Source organism: Carassius carassius, chromosome 29 (assembly GCF_963082965.1).
Source record: "Carassius carassius chromosome 29, fCarCar2.1, whole genome shotgun sequence".
Classification (NCBI taxonomy): domain Eukaryota; kingdom Metazoa; phylum Chordata; class Actinopteri; order Cypriniformes; family Cyprinidae; genus Carassius; species Carassius carassius.
This window is the reverse complement of record NC_081783.1, coordinates 15,655,864-15,679,480: the sequence shown is the minus strand read 5'-3', so window position 1 is coordinate 15,679,480 and position 23,617 is coordinate 15,655,864. Positions and strand designations below refer to the sequence as shown.

At 39.4% G+C, this 23,617-nt stretch overlaps 4 protein-coding genes and 1 pseudogene across 6 annotated transcripts; 2 read left to right on the top strand and 3 right to left on the bottom strand.

Moving 5' to 3' along the window:
• Window positions 1–677: 677 nt before the first annotated feature.
• Window positions 678–10,531, bottom strand: LOC132109721 (palmitoyltransferase ZDHHC5-B). 3 transcript variants are annotated; one of them, XM_059516029.1, is made up of 13 exons: window positions 10,150–10,531; window positions 7,538–8,785; window positions 7,334–7,455; window positions 6,240–6,397; window positions 5,961–6,133; window positions 5,759–5,861; window positions 5,549–5,640; window positions 5,342–5,456; window positions 4,944–5,052; window positions 3,976–4,097; window positions 1,821–2,569; window positions 1,480–1,502; window positions 802–940 (listed from the first exon to the last, which is right to left on the bottom strand). In XM_059516029.1, exons 2-12 carry the CDS (start codon window positions 7,672–7,674, stop codon window positions 1,481–1,483), a joined length of 1,902 nt encoding a protein of 633 aa, XP_059372012.1. In that variant the 5' UTR covers window positions 7,675–8,785; window positions 10,150–10,531; the 3' UTR covers window positions 802–940; window position 1,480. The 3 variants fall into 3 exon arrangements, with proteins under 3 accessions (XP_059372010.1, XP_059372011.1, XP_059372012.1); XM_059516027.1 differs by lacking the exon at window positions 1,480–1,502 and having other exon boundaries at window positions 678–940; window positions 10,150–10,530; XM_059516028.1 differs by lacking the exon at window positions 1,480–1,502 and having other exon boundaries at window positions 678–940; window positions 3,976–4,082; window positions 10,150–10,527.
• A 101-nt stretch (window positions 10,532–10,632) lies between these two features.
• Window positions 10,633–14,229, bottom strand: LOC132109722 (polyribonucleotide 5'-hydroxyl-kinase Clp1-like; annotated as a pseudogene).
• A 284-nt stretch (window positions 14,230–14,513) lies between these two features.
• On the top strand, window positions 14,514–16,070 carry selenoh (selenoprotein H). Its single transcript, XM_059516030.1, has 5 exons — window positions 14,514–14,667; window positions 15,000–15,126; window positions 15,285–15,427; window positions 15,557–15,680; window positions 15,766–16,070. Exons 1-4 carry the CDS (start codon window positions 14,646–14,648, stop codon window positions 15,658–15,660), a joined length of 396 nt encoding a protein of 131 aa, XP_059372013.1. The 5' UTR covers window positions 14,514–14,645; the 3' UTR covers window positions 15,661–15,680; window positions 15,766–16,070.
• Window positions 16,071–16,667: 597 nt separating this feature from the next.
• LOC132109720 (macrophage migration inhibitory factor-like) lies at window positions 16,668–18,254 on the bottom strand. The gene is made up of 3 exons (XM_059516026.1): window positions 18,095–18,254; window positions 16,987–17,159; window positions 16,668–16,808 (listed from the first exon to the last, which is right to left on the bottom strand). Exons 1-3 carry the CDS (start codon window positions 18,200–18,202, stop codon window positions 16,742–16,744), a joined length of 348 nt encoding a protein of 115 aa, XP_059372009.1. The 5' UTR covers window positions 18,203–18,254; the 3' UTR covers window positions 16,668–16,741.
• A 585-nt stretch (window positions 18,255–18,839) lies between these two features.
• Window positions 18,840–23,065, top strand: LOC132109719 (zinc finger protein 696-like). Its single transcript, XM_059516025.1, has 4 exons — window positions 18,840–19,559; window positions 19,764–19,948; window positions 20,879–20,975; window positions 21,775–23,065. Exons 1-4 carry the CDS (start codon window positions 19,265–19,267, stop codon window positions 22,641–22,643), a joined length of 1,446 nt encoding a protein of 481 aa, XP_059372008.1. The 5' UTR covers window positions 18,840–19,264; the 3' UTR covers window positions 22,644–23,065.
• The last annotated feature ends 552 nt before the right edge of the window (window positions 23,066–23,617 follow it).

The following is a 23,617-nucleotide window of genomic DNA, read 5'->3' as shown; positions in this document are numbered from 1 at the left end:
TAAAATAATAATAGCAAAAAAGAAGAAAAAGTTCACCCAAAAATGAAAGTTATGTGATCAGCAGCACACATGAACGTTTTCAAACTTGTCACAACAACTGTTGCATTTTGCATCTATCAGCTGTCATATGACTTTACAACATTTTAATTTCTTATTTTAAACCATTTTAAGTCATGTTTCCCCAAAGTGCTTGAGAACCACTGTTTTAGAAGTCTTTCGAAGTTCTATTGATCAGATTTATGGCCTTTTTTTGGAGCTGGAAAGTATGTGGACACTATTGTCTGTAAAATAGCAGCATGAACAATCATTAAAATATCTAGTCAGTAATATGGGTTTGGAAAACGATGACAGAGTTTTCATTTTTGGTGAACGGTCTCTTTAGGGGTTTGAAAAAGCTTGCTATGGAATATGCAAGACTGAACCGTGATTCATTTAGTCATATTTTCAAATGCTCATTGGCTGACAGCCTTGTGGTTTCTGTTGACTTTATTCTGAATGAGGCATCAATGTGTCTCACATGGTCCCGCCTGCTAAGGCTGAATGTCCATTGATCATTGGACAGTCTTGCGTATAAATCGGTAGGGAATACATTGAAGTACCAAATGATTCTTTAAATAACTAAGAAAGTCTGTGGGATTTGTGTACCATATCAATATTCAGAAAACTCTAATGTCCTTCACAGTGACTGATGAAGCTTGACTGGGAAACACGATTTCTTCTTGTAGTCTTGTATGCTTTTTTGCATGTTTGGTTGAGCAGCTTTACATCCGTCTGGCTGAAGCTCACAGGGCAAAAACTGCAGAGTGAATCCTGATTCTCTTTTGTCAGTCACACTGAAATCCCATAGGTCGTTCCTCCAACACCAGTCACTTTTTTCACCCCTCCTACAGGTTTGTGTGAGGGGGTGTTATGATTGGCCACATTTTGTTTAATAGTCGAGCTGAATGTTTGAGGGGGAAAAAACAGATAGAAATAGGTTAACCGTAATACGATGCATGTGAAAAAGGTGGATGAATTGAAAGTGTTATATGGATCATACAGTGTGTATTAAATGCAACAGACACAACCCAAGCAAGACATGCGCAAACTAAGTTTGAAGTCAATATGAATCGACATTCACAAGCCATTTTATTTCCATAATGTCATGAAATGATTTGATCTGGATATGTTTGGAAACTCAAAGTTAATGCGTGTGTTTAGCTACATTTACAGTGACTTTTTACTTCAGATGAAGTAAAAAGTGATGCTAACTTACAGATTGGTCTACCATCATTGCAGCACTCTACATTACTAATGAAAATACCACATTAAGATTTTAGCTCTAACAGTCACCTAAAACAATGGTTAAATAGCTATAGGTCTATTGGTTAACATAATAAATAATCAATGGCAAATGTCAGACAAAAAATGGTTTCCGTTTTTTTGTGGTTTCATGTTGACTTTAAGACATCAAAATTACATAAGCAAAATGAGACGAACCTTAGCACAGAGACAGAGTCATCCTTATGGCCACAAGGCAGGAAGAGGGGAGGGCAGAACAGAGCAGATGAACGTAAAGAAAGAGAACAGAGAAGGAAAAAGAACAGAGAAAGATGGAGGGTGTATACAGAAATTCAAGGGACAGCAGAGTGGCCATGGGTTGCAGGAAGAAAGAGACAGTGTTACTGAACAAAGAGAAGAAGAGAGACCAAATCAAATGAATACAAACACGAACACTGGACCTCAATGTTCTACTTGACCATATCACACACACACACAGGCGTGCAGGTTTTTCTGATGGGGGAAGAGAGAGACGGCTAAAATCTGCAGGCATTACTCACTTCGGCATCGGAGTCCCGCCCCCTGAGCTAGAGGGGCGGTGCTGTAATTCGGCGCCACCTCCATAGGACAATGATTTGCCCAAAGGTGTATGGCCAGGGGCAGGGCCAGGAGGAGGGGAGCCCAATGAGCGAGCGCGAGGAGAAAGGGGCGGAGCCCGAGAAGGGGGTGAGCTTGTTGGGCGCAGGAAAGCTCTATTGGGGGAGGGTCTTAGGGGGGCAGGGCAGGCCTGGAGAGAGCCCTCCCTCTGCTGAGCTGACAGGAAAGGGGACGTGTACCCCGAAATAGGCGGGGCCCCTGCTGCTGTGCTAAGAGAGTGCGGAGGGTGTGGTCTGGGTGGGGACAGCTCGTGAGCAGCAGACTCAAACTCCGGGCTTTCGGAGTGTGTCAGCAGACTTTCGTATGACAAGCTGCCGTTGCGTGTCTGATTGGCTAAACTCTTGTAGCTAGTGGAGGTCGTACCCTCAGAGATGAGAGGCCCGAGGGCATTGTGGGCCGTATGGGCGGAGCGAAGGCTTGAGGAGCAAGAGGCTGCTGCTGATTGGAGTAGGGTGTCGGTAAAAGATGGGTAGGATCGCCCACCGAACGTAGAGGCCCCACCCAGGCCCCCCGAGCCTGCTTTACCTCCCTCCCCTCCCCCACGGCACCCTGCACCCCCTCGGCTTGACAAACTGGGGTCTGAGCGGTAGCTGAGCTGCCCAGTGGTGACGGGGACAGAGGGAGACTCGGTCATACTGTTCCCTCGACTCATCTGAGAGGAAAAAGAAAGAAAGAAACGTTCCCAGGAGCTGAGGCATCACCAAAGACATGAAAGATGGAACACAGCTTAAAGTATGAGGAAACCACACCGTATAAAGGGACGTATGGAGTTCCTAAGGGGACATGGTGATGGACAAAGTATAAGATTGGTGGACAAACTATATTTCAATGCTTCTGCATTCACTTCCAAAACTTTTGTGTTTGCTCGCAAAAATTATCATGGAAAAACTATCAAAAATATCACTGCATTCCTAATAGGACAAATCCACACACAAGAACAATCATGGCCGCCATATTGAAGAGTAGTTCCAATCCAAAGAGCTCACACTGGTCAGGGCCCTGCTGAATGAAGGATTTTGAAACCTTTGCTCCCATCACTCTTTGCACAGGTTTAACTGTGCAACTATGGCACCTCCTAAATTGGCTCTGCAAGATGATACAGAACTGCATTCCAAGGAACAGATTTTTGGTCTCCTTCCTCCTTTTGAAGCTGTAACTCTGGAGGGTAACCTTCAATACTATGACTGAGGTGAGACCCTCGAGCAAGGCACCAAACTCTCAACTACGCCCCAGGTGCTGCAGCACTGGCTGCCCACTGCTCTGGGTGTGTGTTCACTGTGTGTGTGTTCACTTCTCACTGCTGTGTGTGTGCACTTTGATGGATTAAATGCAGAGTACAAATTTCAAGTATGGGACACCATACTTGGCCACACGTCACGTTCCTTTCCTTTCCTTTCCTGAAGATGAAGGGAGTATTTGTGAGCAAATGCAAAGGTTTTTGGTCGAATGCAAACGTGAACGCAAAAGCACCAAAATGTAACAGTTTTGCTAGGAAACTCAAAAGTTTCTTTGTGGAGTGCAAAAGCATTGCAAATGTAAAAATTTTGTGAATGAAGAAAAACTTTGAAACATTTTTTTCCCTCATATTTACTCCCATCTCATATTTTTTCCATCACCATGTCCCCTTAGGGGCTCAGTAGGACTGTATGAATGCACATAAATTACGGTTAAAACATCAAGGAGAATTTGACACTAAATTCATTCCATTTTTACAGAATGGATGAAGGAAAGGGAAGGATTCAAGTTATGCTTCAGAACGAGAGGAAAACAGCAACAGGAAAGTGTCCAGCTTGAATCAAACGCAACAACTGCAGAGTCAAAATGATGAAACACAAGAGCAAGGTGCAAAACACACCATAACAATGGATAACTCACATCTAAACTTACTCGCTCACTGACTGCCAGTGATTTCAGATATTCAAGAAAAATAATAAAAGAAAGGATTCAATGCAAAAAGAAAAAAAAATGCAATGCAAACCTCAAGTGCAGTAGATTACGGTTGTATAAGTTTCAGTACCTGACCTTGCCTGTATTTGTGTGTACTGCACTTAGACTTACCTTGCTGGAATGTGTTGAGGCCGTGTGGTTTTTTCCTGGACTGCTGTAGGCCGGCCTGTATTTATACAATGAAGGTGTGGGTGGAGCCTCGGTCAGCAAGCTGCACTCTGATTGGAAGAAAGCTAAATATTTATTTGAATATTTATAATATGGCTCTTATAGATTTAAAATTCTTTCAAAAATAATAAAATGAATACAATTACAGAATAGTACATTAAAAACAAATTACACAATTAAACAGAGATGCAAACAAAGAGGGAAAAAAGGTAAGAACATTGAGTGGATCGGGGACATGCTCTACACTGAATTTCTTTTAAAGAAATTTGCTTTGCATGCTCATTTTGTAGTAACTTTAAGGTATTTTTTTATTACCTTATGTCCAAAACTGTAATTTTTCAAACACAAATAATATTTTTTTTTTTACACCTTGTTGCAATATTTTGTAAAAAATAAAGATTGAATATATTTGGTAAAAATCCCATGTTATAAAAGTAGTGCTATGCAGGCTATTTAAGACAATATTGGCTGGTTAGAAGGCAATGCTGAAATAAAATGCAAAATGTTTGCTCTCTATCTTTACCGTTCCCACATCTCAGACCTCAAATACATAAAATATTACAATTTCTAGACATAGTTTTTTAATTAAAGAGTAAAGAACATACTATACAAAACATATGAAACCTTCCCCAGTTCTTTATTTACCCTTGTAAGACCTCCCTCCACCCCCAATAAAACACTTTCTCACTGGCTCTGAGCAAATCTCATAGGTGACCTATTTTGATCTCAAAAAAGTGATTTATCATTGAAAGGTGAGGAGTTTGCATCTATGATTAACATAAAACACTGGTTTATCCTGAAAAACAGCTTCTAATTCCATTTAAGATGACCTTAGCATCTATATGCTTCATAACAGCCCAACAATGCTGTAAATGATCTGACAGTTATAAAATGTCTGTGTATGCACTAACCTTCATTTTGTGTGTGAGGCAGCCCAGGGTATTTGTGCTCTGGTTTAGGTGGTGGAGGGGGATCAGCATCAGTGGACTGACTCTCCATTATCTCCAAACTACTTTTAGACTGAAGTGTACATACACATACACACACACACACACACACACACACACACACACAGAGAGAAACTCTTACAAAAATAGCCTACTCATCTAAAGGGATTTTACAAACCTACTCTTATCGGAGATATTTCACATATATGTTAACAAATTTCAAATTCGATTTGTAGGTTTTTTTTTTTTTGCCCTTTGTGCTGTGTAAATGGTATTACAAACCTAATCCACTTGGAAAGTTCTGCCACTGCCAACCATGACAGTTAGCATAAAAAACTAAGTGTATGATAATGTGTTTGTACCTGTTGGATGCCATTATCCACAGCTTTAGCTTCTAGTTGGGCTTCTGACAGAGGGGGCCGCAGAAATGGTGGCTGGACCTGAACAGAATGAGGCTTTCGCAAGCGACCAAGATACCTGTACAAAAACGTGCGTATAAAATTAGAACTTTAAATCCAACCCGATCTGCAAAACACATCTTTATTGGTTATGAAGTAAGATTTGTGAACCTGGGAGCCTGTGAACCACACAGCACGTGTGCAATGTTTTTTAAGCACCCGTGTGTGAAGGGGTTAACGCCACCCCTGAACTTCCCAGTGACCTGAGGGTGAAGAGAAAAAATTTGAGAACACACCCTTAGAAATCAGGCAGACAAATTAACATCATTCTGTTTAACCAAACACATACAATGTGGATAAGGGACACACCCGAACACACACCTGTTCATTGGTTGTTCTCCCTCTGGCAACAAGCACAATGTGGAACCCAGTGAGTCCCGCAACCGGGACGAAAAACAGACCAGACACACACATCACCGCCATACTGAGTAGTGCATTAAGGATACCAGAGAACAATGAAGAGGTTGATGTGCATTCATGAGATTACATGCATATATGAGTGCGTTATGTACGCAAAGGATACGTGACTCCAGAGTCGACCTGGTCCAGATGTTTAGTGTGATGGAGGATGTACAGCAGACTGAAGCCAAACACATTCATAATGTGAATAGTGAGCGAGAGCAGGAACAGAAAGAAATAACGATAATTCCTTCTGCCAATGCAGTTATTCACCCATGGGCAGTGGTGGTCAAACTCCTAAACACAAACACACATGCATACATGCGTGACAAAAGAGGTCAAGGCTCAAATCGAAACATTTAAGAGTTTGTTTAGTGTGAACCTATGACAAATGTGCATGTACCTCCACACAGTTGTCACACACGGAGCAGTGTGAACAGCGCGGTGGTCTGTAAAAGCGACATGTGGAGCACCACTTCATCCGCACCTGAATGCCCCTCACCTCCACCGTCTTATAAAGCGGAGCCCGGAAATCATCCTCTTTGTCCTCATCTTCTTCAGCTGCGAAACATACAATCTCATGAAAACTGCACATCATAATTCACCACAAAAATATAAGAAATATATATTGTGCATTTAAAAAATTAAGCCTAATTTGAGCACCACTGAGGTTTCATTTATATGATACTTACGACATGTGAAAGTAATGTTTATTTTAATGAATATTTTAACATGTGCATAAAAATGTAATTGGAAAACATGCTACTGATCAAACGTTTGGGGTCTGTAAAATTTGTAATGTTTTCAAAAGAAGTCTCTTACACTCATCAACGATGCATTAATTTGATCAAAAATACTGTAAAAAACATTACAGTGTAAAATATTACAATTTAAAACTTTTTTTTTCTTTATGTAATACATTTATTTGATGGCAAAGCTGAATTCTTCAATGTCACATGATCCTTCAGAATCAATACACTGATTTGTTCCTCAAGAAACATTTCTTATTATCATCGGTGTTGAAAACTGTTGTGCCGTTTAATATTTTTTTGGAAGCCATGATACATTTAAGATTCTTAATAAATATCTTCATAAATAAGCACAGCATTTATATGAAATAGAAATCTTTAGTAACATTATAAATGTCTTTTCTGTCACTTCTGATCCATTTAATCTGTCCTTGATTCATTTCTGAAAACAGTTTTTCCTGGCTCTTAACTTTTAAACAGCGGTGTACATTTGATCATATTGTTTTGACTGATAATAGGAAAACACTTTTTGGGTAATAACTATGATAACTGCTATTAGTATATTAATATAACATAAATACTGATATAGATCTATCAGGGGAAACTTAATTATCATTAAACTAATTTCGCAATCTTTAAGATCGTGTATAAGGATATCTCAGATATTTCTCCTCAGCCCCCTCCAAAAAACTAAGTAGGATTTACTCACGTTTTCCCAGTCTAAACTTCATAAAACATAAGTGTGTACCTCTAGGAAAGATACCGGGGTCCATGAATGTGGCCATAGAGAAATTGGCCAGTGTGAAGAGGAAGACCACAACATTATAGAGCGGAATGGAGGAGGAGAACCTCTCTGCCAGCCACGGACATCTGCACAGAGATGCCTCACATCACACTTACAAATATTTATATTTATTCGACTTCTGTTTTAATGTATTTAGGTTCTACTCACGTGAAACAAAGAAACAGCGTCGAGGCCCCCACAAGGAAGGCGGTTGCTGCGGACACAGGCACATAGCGACTGGGGCGGAATGGGCGGGATGGGGAGGGGTATCCCAGAGCCCCGTCCACACTGAGACCCACAGGCATTTAGAGGCGTCAAAAAAAAAAAACTGGGGACCAGGGGGAGGCGTCAGAGAGCGAAGGAAAGTCGTCTCCCACCTGAGCAAGGATGGTGTGTAGCCATGGCCATAACAATAAATTTAGTGAAACAGATTATGTTCTCATAAATCCAGGTGCAATTCTTTCCAAAAAACAAATGTTAACGTACAATAGTGCAGATGACTTTTCGTATACGTCTGTGCTGATACATAAAAAATAGACTAAATAGATACACATAATATGCGATACTATGACTTTACTGTAATACAAAAATAGCTCTAGTTTAATTAAAAATAAGTTCATATGGCTTGAATGTAACAAGATTTGGTCAATAAAAGGAAAATCAAGTGCCAGCAAAGCTCTTTTAGTGCAAATCTCCGGTAAGCCCCATGTTAGATCAGAAAGAACTCAAAGGAAGCAGCAACTTGAGTTGAGGCATTCACACAGTACTCGCTCAGAGACCGGTCTCCAATCTCTCAAAGCATCACAGCAGATGAGTGCATGTGAGCATGACGTCAGACTACAGAAAGAAAAAGAAAAAAAAATCTGTTTTGATGGGAGGTGAAACAAAAAGTATAAGGAAAAAAATAAACTACAAGACAAACTATATGACTCTATTTCTACAGTCTCAGTGGAGTCTGGATTCCCTCCGGAACAGTCAGTCTAAGAAAAGATCGTAATTACGAGTACAAAATATGAAACAGAGCTCTTGATGTCTTGTGCCCTAAATGAGAGCTCATTCTCCACTCTGAGGTGATATATGCTCACACTTTGATGAGAGACAAACTGGCAGAAAAACACTGTTCACAAAGTCACATGAATCTTGCAAGTGCAGATATCCACATGATAACTTTTGTTTCAGACGTCCATGTGCGAAAAATGTACGCCCATGCCAGAGTACGTGTCCACCACCACAACTGCACACAATCTGTTTGTGTCCGGGGTTGAAAACTTCTGGTTGTGGTAACTCATGAGCGTGCAAAACCATTTTAACCCTGCATAGCGTCCCATGAGGCCCTTCTTCCTCGCAAAGATGAGATTGACGAGTCTAAAATGCCACCCTCCTCCTTTCTGATTCCTTAACAGGCCTGAGCGGTATCTATAAGAAGAAAAGATAATTAAAGACATAGATAAGCACTCATGGACTGATCTTACACATTCTTTAAGTTCTCCGTACTGGTTCCAAGCAGCCCATATCATACGAATGATTGCATGAACTAGGCGAATCATAAAGCAATGAATTGTGAAACCTTCATCTGTGTTGAAACCCGATCATGCTTTTGCTGCCCTGTCACAACTTCTCACTCACCAGGAAAGGGTGTGCCTCTTTTTTTTACTGTATCCTCCACCAGGTTTTGTGTATACAATTCAACCCCCATCTTCCATTTACAATCCCATTTTCTCCTTGGGTTTGCAGTCACACTGACCACACAGTGACCTTGAGGCTCACATACACAAGCCGTATTACACCACTCGTAATCTCCTTTTCTTGTAGCTACTCATGCTCTCTTCATTCACAGTGCCAACCTGAAAACTAATTCACTTCACATGGGAATTATATATAGTTTTGGTCAATTCATAAACGTTTAATCATATCTGATCATCAACTTTTAATCAATGATGAACTGGATGATGGATGTCAGATGATATCTGATTGGACCAAATAATCAATAACAATCTGTAAAATGATGCTAGTATGTCACTGACCCACACTTGTCATTTTAACAATTTAATAAGATTACAAAAGTGACTTTATTGCTTTTTGTTGTTTTTTTTTTCAACGGAAAAAATCTCGCGATGGAGTTTATGTCAAGTTATATAGATTAATAGTGTATTTTGAGGAAGAATAAATCTACATTTAGAAAGCCTTGTGAGCTGCTTATCTACACAGACAGCATTTCAAGGCATCGTATGTGGATTGCACGCACCTTAACACTACAATGGCCAAAGATTATGTATAACGTTAACAAGGCAACTCATTAGGTGACAGTATCACTACAGCAAAAACACAAACCAAACGGGTTAGCTGAATATCAAAGCATAAACGATTTAAGACAAAAAGGCAAAATGTGAGTCAAAACCACTACGGTTGTGTCCGATTTTTGTTAGCTTATCTCAGCTAATAATATCGTCCTCCAAAACACTCCCTAACGAAGAAAAACATGACGATTTGGATTACAAAACACAAGAATGCTGCATATTGATTACAAAGTAGCACAATTACCTTATAAACCACACCAAAATACCATCTTTTAACTTTTCGCTTAGCGTTTTCCGTTCCATCTAACTAGGCCGCACCGTGAAGCCTCGGACACCAATTGTTAGAGCGTCCACTGAAGTAAGCTCAAATGCGGCCAAATCGATCCGATGCCGAAACAGAGCAAAACCAAACAGCGACCTGCCTAAACGCATTTACACAAACAACACATCTATTATGAATGTCATCCGCTTGTATATACTCACTCAGTATCGGTTATCCCGAATGTTTACGTGCTTTAAATGGCTGGCGTTTATTCACACATCCTGCGATTTTGAAACTCGGTTTGTTTTCTGCATCCCGGGCCGGGGCAGCGGTATTATCTGTTGGGAGAGGAGCTTCAGCTCTCTCTATCCTCTCTCTCCCTTAATCTCCATGTCTTTCCACGGCCTGGGAAACGGCTTTTGATCTGTGTACGCCCGGGGCTGAAAACTCCCCAAGTCGTTTATCCGATGCAGAGTCTGATAAGCCAAAAATAAAACCCTTAACGAGGCATCATCATCATGTTATTCGACCGCAGCATCGTTTCAGGACACCGGTAGAAGACATGCAGAAAAAGATCCGGAATAGATTCTTGTCTACACAATATATAGCATGCCAAAATAATTAATTGCGCAATTTGTTTGATCAAAGGAAGTAATTTAAATTGAAAGAAAAAAAAATGGCATGCAGAATGACTTGTAGTCAAACAGGTTTCAGTTTGTTTTATTGTTTGTTCAGAAGGACAGATGAAATTGCAGTTGAATTTATTTAAAATATATATATACAGAAGCTTTTACTTATATACATAATAATTAAAATTTGTCCTTTAAAATATTATACACACCTATAAATATTTTGTAAGAACTTAACAAATTTGAAAAGATAATGTCCCTTTGAGCAGAGATCTCTGCTAGACTTATATGCTTCTATTTAAGGTCAATGAAACTAATGTCCATGATGAGCAGAGTGTGTCGCGGCAGGGGTCTGGGCGCTGGTGAGAGTACCGTCATCACCTGAGTTTGTGTGTCCACCGCTGTCACAACTACGAAGCCACACACAGGACTCTCTAAAATCCCCCTGCTCTGTCCTGCACCCACCTCGGCATCATCATCCACCGAACTCACACTCAGCACATGGTGGGTTAAATCCCTGCCAGGGCTGACTGGGACGAGTTTGAGCTGGGTGTCATCCTGGGACATACCCAGAGGGAGACAGGAGTCTGGAATTGAGGGTGCACCGATTTTGTAAATACGCACATCTGAAAAGCGCACATCAAAAGCATGAGGATAAAAGGAAGATCCACGGAAGCCGTAGAAGTATTCCCGGATCTTTTCATCATACAAAGTGTGGCAGGTCACGTTTAAGCTCATTATACAGACGCTCCTGGTCCAGGACTATAACAACATCCACCTGGAAAGCTGAAGCGCAGTGGACCAGACCCTGGTAGCCTGAACCTTTGACCCAGCCACAAGTGTTGATTATACAGCCACCCACACTAGCCTTGCGGTTCACCTCACAGCGCTGAGAAAACACTTCTGCAAGACTGGAAGTCAGCTACACACCCAAAGAGAAAAGAAGAGACTCATTATTACACATTTTATCAACATATCTGGATGATGCATACTGAACCAACTTAAAGTCAACATGAAACAGCATTCACAACCCAGTTTACATCTGTAATCTAACATTACAAATTTCTTTAGGCTCAGCAAGGCTGCATAATCGTAACAAAAACAAATAAAAAACAAACAAACAGTGAAATAGTATTACAAATTAAAATGACTAATAATAAATATTTATTCATGTGATGCCAAAGCTGTATTTTTAGCAGTCATTACTATAATGTTTCAGAATCATTCTTATATGATAATACAGTTCTCAAGAAATTTATCATCAATATCAATGTTGAAAACAGTTATGCTGCATAATATTTTAGGGAAAACCATGAAACAGTTTTTATTTTCAGGATTCTTTGAATTGAAAGCAAAAAAAGCAACATTTATTTGAAATTATTATTATTATTTTAGCGCAGCAGTGTTAGTCTTTAGTGTCGGTTTTGATCAATTTAATTCATCCTTGCTGAATAAAAGTATTATTTCTTAAAAATGAGGAAAAGCACTATTTCATTTTTTAAGCTGCACAAAATATTGAAGGTTTGACCACAAAAAAATTAGAAATGGTAATATTAAAATAATATTATTTTATTATGCATAAAGAAAGAAAGTCCATACTATTAATAAAAAAAATAATTAAGATGAACATTTTTTACAATTAATAACATGCACTGATGGACCAAGAACATACATGAAGTAAGCGTAAACAATTTAATCTAGTAATACCAATAGTGTTGCGGGGCAATGATTTTAAAAATACAAAAGATGATTCATCATTGTCACGTCATCATGCAACTGGTGAGTGCTACTTCTTCAGTTCCTGCCACATAAAGTGACTTTATTGTTTTTGTGTTAACAATTGCAGAAGAACAAGACTTTAGAGCTGCATTAAGAAAAGATTAATGCATCTGCTCCTAGTTATTATTGATTAAACAGTGCCAGGATAGTTTGGAACTTTCAATTTTGTGCCAAGCTCAATCTGTTCAAATAATTTATAGGCCAAAGCTCAGTTCATCACTGAAGTGTAAAGACAACACTCAATTTTGCAATTTTGTCATTACCTTGTTGTAAAGTTTGATGTTTGTTCCTGGTGTGGTAGAGCCAAAGTGAAAGACAAGCGGAGCCTGCACAGAGAAACCTTCTTCTACATCAGCAGGACGCTCGATGCACAGAGCTGACATAGTTCCAGGCACAGAGACCTACAGACCAGAACAATTAAACATGCATATAATGCTTCATGGCTCACAAGCCTGTAATGTTTGTATGTTGCATTGATCATCCAGGCCTAATTTACTTACGCTACTCTGGCCGACATCCAGTTCGACCAGCGTAGGCCTTCGACCCAGTCGCACAGCATAGTTCAGCAACACTCGACATACTGTTGACTTTCCCACATCAGTTGGTCCGACAACCATTACCTACGACAACAAAACATGTTTAATTTGTTATATTAAATATACATTACTGTTCAAAAGTTCATAAGGAGTTGGTAAGATATTTTTAATGTTTAATTAATTATCTTACACTCACCATGGCTACATTTATATTACGGTATAATAATATAAAAATGAAAAAAAAAAAAATTGAATCCTGTGAGGGCAAAGCTGAATTTTACAAGCCATTACTCCAGTCTTCAGTGTCACATCCTCGAGAAATCACCCTAATGCGCTGATTTGTTGCTGGAGTGATTTTTGTGTGTGTGTGTTCAAAACAGTTGTGCTTAATATTTTTGTAAAAAAGTGTTTTTTAAAGATTACTTAATGAATAGAAAGTATAAGAGAACAGCATTTATTTGAAATGGTTATCTTTTATAACTTTATACATTTATTTTTACTGTACTTTTTTGATCAATTTAATGCATATTTGCTATAGCTAAGTAAAAGTATTTTTTTCTTACCAACGCCAAATTTTAAAAACAAATTGTTTGGGAAGTTTGTTTACATACCCGAGGGCCTCTCTCGTTGTCTTTCTCTGCCTGACGTCTCATCTGCTCTAGAGCTGCATGGGTGTTGAGATACAGCAGCATGGGTGTATCTTTGGAGATATAAGCCACCTATATTTATGGGGAAAAAGACCTGTTTGAATTGATTTAGCATTCCATGCCATTATATACATCCACTGTCACTGTTAACCTCCCTCACCTCCGTCTTGCCTGACAGAGACACACTGCAGCCTTGCCAGGTGAACACAGCAATCTTAGAGCCTGGCCCAAAAGTGTACCTTTTATTTCGGTTCAATTCGGATCCGAACACCTCTGCCAGACCGGACAACAGCTCGAGCTGGACTCGTTCTCCTGCTTCGACCTCAAAACGCAGTTCTGTCTCTTTCTCCAGGTCAAACCGCGTACCTGAGGTGCCAGTGCTTCCCGACGAGCTCATGCCCTCCTCCGCTGACTTTTCTGAAGCTTCTGCAGTCATGGCTGTGATAGACAGAGAACTAGGATGTTCAGAAACGGGAATATAGCTAGGTACTTGTATTCTTTAAGATTAGAAAATAATAAATTATTGTACTTTACCTGTTTTAATTCGCCCCCTTTGTAATTTACCTCGGCAAATAACTGTTACCGTGTTTAATTTAGATTACCGGTATGTCAAATAAGTTCAGATACTATTAGCTTGTTGACGTTGGCCTGCTGAATATAATTGGAGGTCGGACGTTGCAAATAATATTATTAAATATACATTAACATGCCTAGAAGAACCTTTCAAAACATCCACTGTTTTAACTATGCCCTGTTATTTGGGAAATTATTCCTCCTTTCTTCACTGCATCGAGGACGAAGAGAAGAGCGCTAGTGATGATGTCGTGTCGCGTATAGATGATGTCATGTAGTGGTTCACACAACATGTCAGTCTATGGTTTTGACTCTGAAGTTGTATCTGTGAATTTTTTACCTATATAACTGCGATTACTAAATGTATGTGTTTAGTTGACGTTTTTATTACTGCGTTTTCCCCCTGTCTGTGTTTTTGTTTAAAAGATTCGTTTAATGATCTGGTACAGATTACAGACAAGAATCTTTCCACACCAAAAGGTGGCAGTGTTCGTCGCACTTTTTTTCTTTTAATATAACCCGCCAAACTCACTTCGCGTCATGTGTTGCAGAAATGGCGACTCGAGCCAAATCAGGTGCGTTACACGTTTGGAAAATTTTGTGTAGTAGTCTATAACGGAATGAGTTTCTGTTAACTAGTTATTATTAAATATCCTCAGTAGCCTTATATATAAATATGTTGCATTTTGAGTTTTCGTATTTGTTACGTTATGTGTCTTCAGTGGGAGTCGAGCTGCTTGTTTATGGTCATGCCTTTTAGTTTGTGATTTACACATTTCACATTAGGAGGCTGTCTTTTATAAAATCCTTGAAATGCATAAACAACCAAATAAATACCCTCTCCCCCTGGTTATTTATCATCCTATATATGCAAAACTAAAACTCTGAGATGCACTTTAATATGCAGGTCGTGGTAGGAAACGGAAGAGTGACGTGGATGCAGAAGCAGCTGTAGTGGAGGAGAAGAAAGAAAAACTTGATGGAGATGACAAAAAAGATGAAGAAATGGGACAAAGGATCGTCATTGAGCATTGGTGAGGACACACTGAAAATGTGTTCATGCACGGTTTGTTTAACCATTTTTGTGAATTATTTAGATGCTTTTTTGATATTTTTTTATAACAACTTTTTAAAGAGGTAAAAATGTAGTTACATACATATTAGACTCACTTATATTTGAATCATTTTACAGCAAAAGCTGACGGGTCTATGGGCGGAATGCTGAAGGTGTGCGTGAGGCACTTGCGGCTTCGCACCCTGAACTTTGTGTGGTGCTCAATCCTCAGAAACCTCGGAGGAACAGCTTTGAGATCATGCTGATGGAGGGAGACAAAGGTTAGACTGCCATGGAAAGAAACCCAACCAGTATTCAGATGCCTGCATCACTGAGTAACACGATTCAATTTATGGTTGTCCAAAGAATTATTTATATATGCTGTCTCTGTATTTCTTTCTCTTGAGCAGAGGTTGTTTTGTGGTCTGGCATTAAGAAGGGTCCTCCACGCAAACTAAAGTTTCCCGATCCCGCTGAAGTGGTTTCTGCTCTGAAGGAAGCGTTGAAGAGCTAGTAGAGGTTATAAGGAGACGGGTGAGTCTGTTGTTTCTTTACTTCTAGGCTGATAGCTTTGTAAATGGCAGTAAAATTTATCTTCCTAATTATTTTCTCCCTCTAGTCAGTCATCTTTGTTCCTGGACACTGGATGCATAATGATGTAAATGGACTAATGGGAAAATGTCCCCGTCTGTTTTCTGATGATCGGCTCTGTTGTTCCAGACCGGATAATTGATCTCGCCTTGTTTCTTCTGTTAAACTCTCCCAAGTCTTTTTCATGTTCTTTTCTGACATGATTACTTTAACATTGCTAGTTCCTGTCTCTGTACTCGCTGTTAATGTTTGGTTAATCACTTTTATACTGTTTATGTGCATTATTATGATGCTAATTTTGCTTAGTCAAAAATAAAGTCTAGAGTATAGTTACATGTTGTGGCTAAAGTTTTTATCAATTCAGACAGATTTGTGGTCTGTCTGCCTCTCTCTCTCTTATTTATATATATATATATATATATATATATATATATATATATATATATATAAAAATCACCACTGTGCCTTTTAGTAATTTTACTTTCAAAATGCATTTCCTTTTTGTGCTGATTTCTCAATGTTTTTGCTAGGCTGGTTATAAAATCAAAGTATAGAAACAGGTTAGTATTGTACCTTGACTGAAGTCTTAATAGCACATAAATTAAGACTTCAATATTAAGTTAAGCCTAAAACAAGACTTTCCAAATTTACCATTTTGCTTCGTCTAATATTAAGCTACTTCATTTTCCCAGTATGTTTTGGTATCCTTTCTTTTTGCATATTTCTGTTAATGTTTAATATTTAATTTTATAGGCTGTAACCAATACAATCTCTTTCAGCATTATGATTTCCTAAACATGTGCTTTAAAGAGGCATGTACAACAAAACCTTAACACCTCAATACAGTTTAAAGAAAACTTTATTGTCAAAGCAAGAGGTTGTCTGCTGTAAGCAGTAAGTGCTGTCTGTGTGTTAAGATTTAATCGACTGATAGCATTATGCTTCCAAAAGCCTTTCTCTGAATAGAAACTGCAGCCTTATATCAGGCCATAAATCCATACTCTTTATCCAAAGGTGGTGCTGTTCCAAGCCACATTGGCTGCATCCATATCAACAAAGTTTATATAGATCCTGAAAAACAATACAAGGTTTTACTTAAATAACTGCCTTTGACACACACAAAACATAATATGAAGAGTATATCTTATCTTATATTAACAACTAAAATATATTTCAGCTGAAACTTAATTTGTAAAAAATATTCTGGTAAATGCAAAATAATGTAGCCAGGTGTAATGTATGGGTTAACCTGTCAGGTGAAACCCCAAGGTGTTTGTTGAGCAGGCCCATAAGAAGTTTGGAATATTTCTTATTTTGTGCCCCCCCAATCTTTCCGATGCTGGTGAGAGAGCAGAGTGCGCACGGATCTCCTTTGCCCCCAAACATCATCATCTGATCTGGGTTGATGTGTATGGCGATGTACTGTCACATAGAAATACAAAGACACACACACAAGGGTCCATAATTAATGATACAATTAATCTGAACAGGATTTTTTCAAAAACAGATCTGAAAGATTTATTCACAAATCTGACCGAGTTGTTCTGAGTGCTTCTCGAGTCAACTAACGGACCCATTTTCACACTAAAGATTATTTCTGTATGGTGTAATGGAAGTGCAGATTTAGTTTACAGGGTTCCTCCAATCATGTCACGGAGGGCCAATGCTCTGCAGAGTTCAGCTTCAACACTGATCAAACTCACCTACCTGTGAATTTCTTTGGATCCTGAAGACATTGTTTAGCATGCTCGGTGTGTTTGATTAGGGTTAGAGCTAAACTCTACTGGAAAGTGGATCTCGTGGGCCAGATTTGAGAACACCTGGTTTATTATAAGCTTCCAAATGACTTAGTTTTTTATGTATCAATACGCCTCCAAAACACTGAACTGAAATACACATTACTGTAATACTTAATAAAATGCAAAAGGTGCCTGCATATGGATTTTTTGGAACGTTTTAGACTACAAATATAATGTCACACGTGTGATCTGGGATAACGCGGTCACGTAATTGCGTCATGACGTAAAGGAATCACTGAATCGTTTTTGAACTGGACTGGTCTGTGGTTGAAAAGCATGTTTCACGGAAATGAGTCTGTCTTCCCAGCACTATTAAGCTTAAATCGAGACAAATAATAATGATGATGTATATATGCTGCCTAGATCTCTTTAAGTTTAAGACAATGAAAAATCCAAACTTAACCTACAGCTAAAAGGATAACTGTAGATTAAGTCTCATGTATGATTCATTAAACTGAGATTAATAACTTACGGTTTCATTCCCATATTCTATGCATTGCAGAGTAATATAAAAAGTCATACGATTTGTAGTAGATGTGAGAGATGCAGTGTGCTCACCTGCGCGGGTTTCCCCATCGCTTTGGCGAGCTCCTGCGTGGCCTCCGAGAGCAGCTCAGCAGGAACCGCGTCCTTAGACACGTTTGTGTTCACCACGAACATCGGCATGACTGCAACGGAGAAGATCGCTCTTACTGTAAAACAGTGCAAACTGGAAGGATCAGACAGACACCTTCGGGAATGTATTCAGATGTGAGCTCGGGTTGAATAAGGTAAGTAACGGCGATGCCAGTACTACTACTATGCTACCGTAAAACACCATATGGCAGTGCAGCCCTGTTAGCAGACCACAGTTGCTCGGCTGGCGCATGCAACCCTAGAAATGCATAATGCAGAAGCATTGCACAACCAAAGACCGTTACCTGAGCTCTAAATTACATGTGACTAATTACTCTTTATATATATAGAATGTCGTGGAAAAGTGCATTTATTTCAGTAATTCAACTCAAATTGTGAAACTTGTGTATTAATCCTATTTTTTAAAAAAGGTTTTTGTTTTATTTTGTATGGATAATTATTCAATTATGATAATAATAGATTATTAATATATATATATATATATATATATATATATATATATATATATATATATATATATATATATATATATATATATATATATATATATATATATATATATCTACCGGCAGGGTAGCTAAAGCTAGCTAGGCAAACATTTTGTAAGTCTACTTTTATGGTAATTACGGTATCTCTGCGCATGCGCAGAAAGCGACATCCGGAAATAATATTGTAGGCGAGAATTAAAACCTCTTGAGTTGAGAGGGGTGGTCGCGACTCGGTAAAACTGTGCCGCTATTAGCGCATAAACACTCGGAAAACATGAGCACGGAGTATTTTTAGCCGTCGACTAAATTTATGCAGTAATCTAGAGTGGACTTTCATCTTTTAAGGGTTTGATTTATGTGATCGCGAGCGATAGATGAACAGGGTTCATTCCATTGGCTTTGTACAAAGTTGGGTTACTTCGGGTGACAGCCGTTGCCATAGTTGATGTCAGGTTATAACCATATGCGCAATTAAATTATGTTTTGTTATTGCAAAGCGGATGCGTAAAACCATGAAGTGTGACTGGTGTTGATATATGGCGTAACATAGTGTTATTGGGGACAACTTTATTTATTATTTGTGCGACTGAAAACTAGTGAAACCATGGCGGAATCGGTCAAGACCTTTCAAGCGCACCTGACTGCTGTCATGGACAGTTTGGTCCGCGCATCAGTGTTCGAGATCACCAAACTCTTCCAGGACACGGTGAACGACTACCTGGTGGAAATCTCGCTGAACAGAAAAGAGAACGAAGCGTTGAAATTGAGACTGAGGCTGACTGAGAATAAACTGAGAAACGAGCGCAAATATGGCATGGGCTGGGCGGCCAGTCGGCGCGCGGCTGGTCTGCTCGGCGCGGACGATACGGTGCGCAAAGCGCGCAGAACGGATCTCCAAAGTAAGCGCATTCTCCAACTTGCATTCAGTGTATGACTCTGTTATTTTATCGTGCATTTTTCCTGCCTTTGAGTGGGAAACCATAATGGCGACCTGCTCCTCAGTTCTCAGGTTTCTTTTTCCTTCCTCTCCTCCTCTTTTGCATTCCTCCCTCCCCCTCCTGTTCTCCTCTCTCCTCTCCCCCCCTCCCATTTTTCTCTCTCAGGAGGCAAGCAGGGGAAGGAGTGGAGTGCTGATGCGTGGGAGGAGGGGACTGGAGGAGTGAGAGATGACAGGAGGGACATGTTCCGTGCCCATCTGCCAACTGGAGGAGGTGGAGGTGGGGAGGAGGAGGAGGAAAGGATCTGCGTCTCTGGGGAGAGGAATGAGGTGGCCAGCATTAAAGAAGAGGTGAGTAGCCAATCGGATGTGAGGAAACAGCTGCAGGGAGCGGAGGGGAGAGAGGAGATGCATAAGGGCTATGGACAGTAGAAGGACCTGAAAAGAAAAAACCCCTTTGTGCAAATGCAAACTGATTTGAAAGTATATTTTGGCAGATTTTGTAAGCACAAAAACTGCATCAAACATTACAACTCAAGTGTTATATCAATTACAATTCACTTTTTTCACTCTTTCCATCTATATTGACATTATGATATTTAAAGGGATTGTTCACCCAAAATAAAAAATTTGTCATCATTCATCCACCCTCAAGTTGTTCCATACCGGTGCACATTTCTTTTTTTCTGCTGAACACTGAAGAAAATCATTTAAGGAATGTGGTTAACCAATCATTTGATAGTAAAAAACAGTAGACATCAATGGCTACCATCAACTGTTTGATAATCTACATTCTTCAACAACATCTAGAAGGTGAATAATTGATGACAGGTGAACTGATTTTCATTTTTGGGTGAACTATACCTTTAAGAGTATTTCATAAAATATGCATGTCCTTGTTGACTTGTAATACTGTAAGACTACATTTACATCTGATTTCAACACTTTTATGGTGATCAGATCACAAGTGGACAGTGTTCATTAAAACCAGGTCAATGCATTTTATAATTTAGTTGCTCAAATCACAAGTAGTCAAAAACACATAAGTTCGCATCACTAAAGAACTACCTGCTTACTTGTCAATCAAAATAAACCCCTTTATTGCACTAAAACAATTTTATATTTTATAAAAACAGCACATATGTAACATAAGGTTACTATCACCTCAGGTCTGCCTAAAATGTTTATCTGTTTTAAATGAATATTTTAATGTTAGCAAGGAGAATTTATTTTACACCTTATGTTCTCGTTCTTTCTGCTTCTGTGGGCTGATGGATAAAGGTGGAAGGCAACAGATCAGACTCCCTGAGGCTGTTGCAAGAGGCTCTTCAGATGAACCAAACTGAAAGCAGCCCTCCCTCCCCCAGTCCCACCCACGGTGAGCACTGCAGTGTTTTGTTCAGGAAAACAGCTAATCATTTCTTTGTGACTGTGAGCATGAACAGTTAAAGGAATAGTTAACTTGAAGAGCATAATTCTGTCACTAGTTCCTCAACTTTGTGTTGTTTTTTTCAGTGAAACGCAAGGAGAATTTTTGAAAACTGTACTCAGTTTTTCATACATTAACAGTACATTGGACCCACGACTGTCAAGTTCCAAAAGAGGTGACTAGTTTTACATTAAAGGAATAGTTCACACAAAAATCAAAATTGTTATTCACTCACCATCACATCGTTCCAAACCTGTGTAACTTTTCTTCTGTGGAACATGAAAGAAGATATTGTGAAGAATTTTGAAGTCAGTGGGAACTGAAACCATTTGCTTACTAACATTATTAAAAATGTCTTCGAAGTTCTGCAGAAAAAAAAAAAAAAAGAAAGAGTAACCAGTTTGGAAGGGTTGATGAATTAAGTTTTCGTTTTGCACACAAAGCCATTGTATTGATACTGTTCTTGTATGTTTTTTGGGAGCTTGACAGCTGTGGCCTCTATGAACTGCAAATGTAAAAGAAATGTGTGTAAATTCAGCTTTGCGCACCAATAAATTACATTTTGAAAATACTTCCAAGCAGAAAACTGTAGTAATAATATTATTAATAATAATGTTTTTACTGTATTTCTGAACAAATAAATCCAGCCTTGGTGAACACAAGAGACTCCTTTGAAAAGCATTTCTAGCATTTTAATTGTAAGGTAAAAATTTAGTTCTTTTATCTGATGTCTAATTACTGTTTGCAGGAGAAATGGGCCCTGCTTCTGCTGGTCTTGAATCCGCTGCTGCTGAAGTGTGGGAGGAGCAGCCAGCCTTGTCAGAGGAGCCAGTGACCGGTGGAGACGCGCTCAGTGGACTTGAGACGGCCCTCAAGGCGGAGCGTGAACGTGAGGAGGCAGAGTCTGGCCTGGGTAGCCCGTCTCAGGAGACGTGTGGATCTGAAGGTGTGGCGTTCATCGGACTAGACGGTTTATGTAGCTCTCAGCAGGCAATATCGTCCTCGTCACATAGAGCAGACCCTGCTGAACAACTCCCATCAGCCCCTGCCAACAAGGAAGAGGAGTCAGGAGCAGAGAACGGGGACATGCTGCACTTCTGCGCACGCTGCGGCATCGGCTTCAGTTCCACATCTGACCTCATGAAACACTCTTGCCCTGCGGTCGAGGAGCGGCCCTATCAGTGCTCCGTGTGCGGGAGAGCATTCAGCCACACCTGGAGCCTTAAGAGCCACGAATGCTTCCAAGCGGGCGAGCAGCCACACCACTGCGAACTCTGCGGCAAACGCTTCACGCACTCGCGGTCCCTCGAGCGCCATCAGCTGGTTCACACAGGAGAACGGCCCCACAGATGTCCGCAGTGCGGCCGCAGCTTCAGTCGTCTCGGGAACCTGGAGAGGCACCAGCGCATCCACACTGGTGAAAGACCGTATGAGTGCGGGACGTGTGGGAAACGTTTCAGTCGAGTGGAATATCTCAAACGGCATCAGCACACCCACATTAGCGATATGATGATGAAACTCCCACCGCTGCGAAACTCTCACCACTGCTCTCAGTGCAACCAAACATTCAGTGATCCTGAGCAGTTCAAGCAGCATCAATGTCCGTACAACACATAATGTTATTCAGTGTTCATGAGAATCTACTAGACCCTAACTAGAACCCACAGCACTCGAAAGACCTCATTCTTCATAATCCTTAACTTTTTGTATTTTCTTTTAGCATCTCACCACATGCTTTTGCCTTTAATGAGCCCAAAATCACTGACTTGCAGCAAGAACTTCAAAACAACGCCCATTTAATGCTGTGCAATATTTTAAAGTGAAATTTCATATTTATTATTATTATTTAGAAATGGTCTACTGATTATTCAAAGTGAATATATATTAATCACCTCCGTTTCAATTCCAACAGTTTATCAACGCAGGTAACTCTATTTTTGTTATGCCAGGCTCCTTTATAACAGGCTGTGAATTTCTTTTCTTTTTTTGACATTTACAGAAGCTTGTTGTTTCTTATAAATTACAAATAGAATGCTTATTCATGCATTCTTAGGAATCTTTTTCCTCTCATAGTGTTGTTTTCACTCATTTTTTTAAAAATTCAAAACAGAAGTGAAATATTTGTTGTCATGAGAATTTTCTTTTTGTCATGTTTTCTATTTACTCAATGATTTCATTCTGTGTTTAACAATATGTAACATTGTTAATAAATCCCTTCCAGATGCATACGGTTATAGCTTGTCTTTATACCTTTGTATGTTTATTTGTTTGTTCATGATAAACTGAAGTTTAAAATTATATTTATAATATCATAATTTGGATCTATGATGTAGGCTATTATCATGCAGAGATGATGGAATATTTGCAAGGAATATGAATAAATGAAATAAAATACAAATGAAAGGCGTTTGTAAAAGTTTATTGATATTTTATGTCAGTGGATTTTATGTTGTTAGCTCTACCAGTACGCTCTAAAAACGAAGTATTGTCTTCAATTCTGATTCAAAAAAGTAATTGAACAAATCGTTCAGTCTAATTCAGAGGTGCTCGCGATGATTTTTAGGAAACGCAGCCCCAAACGTGTTGCGCAC

Bases quoted from the DNA above. Each gene is read 5' to 3' on its own strand.
- LOC132109719 (XM_059516025.1), top strand. From the start codon at position 19,265: ATGGCGGAATCGGTCAAGACCTTTCAAGCGCACCTGACTGCTGTCATG. The intron at 19,560-19,763 runs GTAAGCGCATTC...TTTCTCTCTCAG, and splicing joins GCGCAGAACGGATCTCCAAA to GAGGCAAGCAGGGGAAGGAG. The intron at 20,976-21,774 runs GTGAGCACTGCA...TACTGTTTGCAG, and splicing joins CTCCCCCAGTCCCACCCACG to GAGAAATGGGCCCTGCTTCT.
- LOC132109720 (XM_059516026.1), bottom strand. From the start codon at position 18,202: ATGCCGATGTTCGTGGTGAACACAAACGTGTCTAAGGACGCGGTTCCT. The intron at 17,160-18,094 runs GTGAGCACACTG...TCTATGTGACAG, and splicing joins CGATGGGGAAACCCGCGCAG to TACATCGCCATACACATCAA. The intron at 16,809-16,986 runs GTTAACCCATAC...ATTGTTTTTCAG, and splicing joins CTTGGGGTTTCACCTGACAG to GATCTATATAAACTTTGTTG.
- LOC132109721 (XM_059516027.1), bottom strand. From the start codon at position 7,674: ATGCCTGTGGGTCTCAGTGTGGACGGGGCTCTGGGATACCCCTCCCCA. The intron at 6,134-6,239 runs GTACATGCACAT...GTTTGTGTTTAG, and splicing joins TGTGTGACAACTGTGTGGAG to GAGTTTGACCACCACTGCCC. The intron at 2,570-3,975 runs GTAAGTCTAAGT...TTTTCCTCTCAG, and splicing joins CCTCAACACATTCCAGCAAG to ATGAGTCGAGGGAACAGTAT.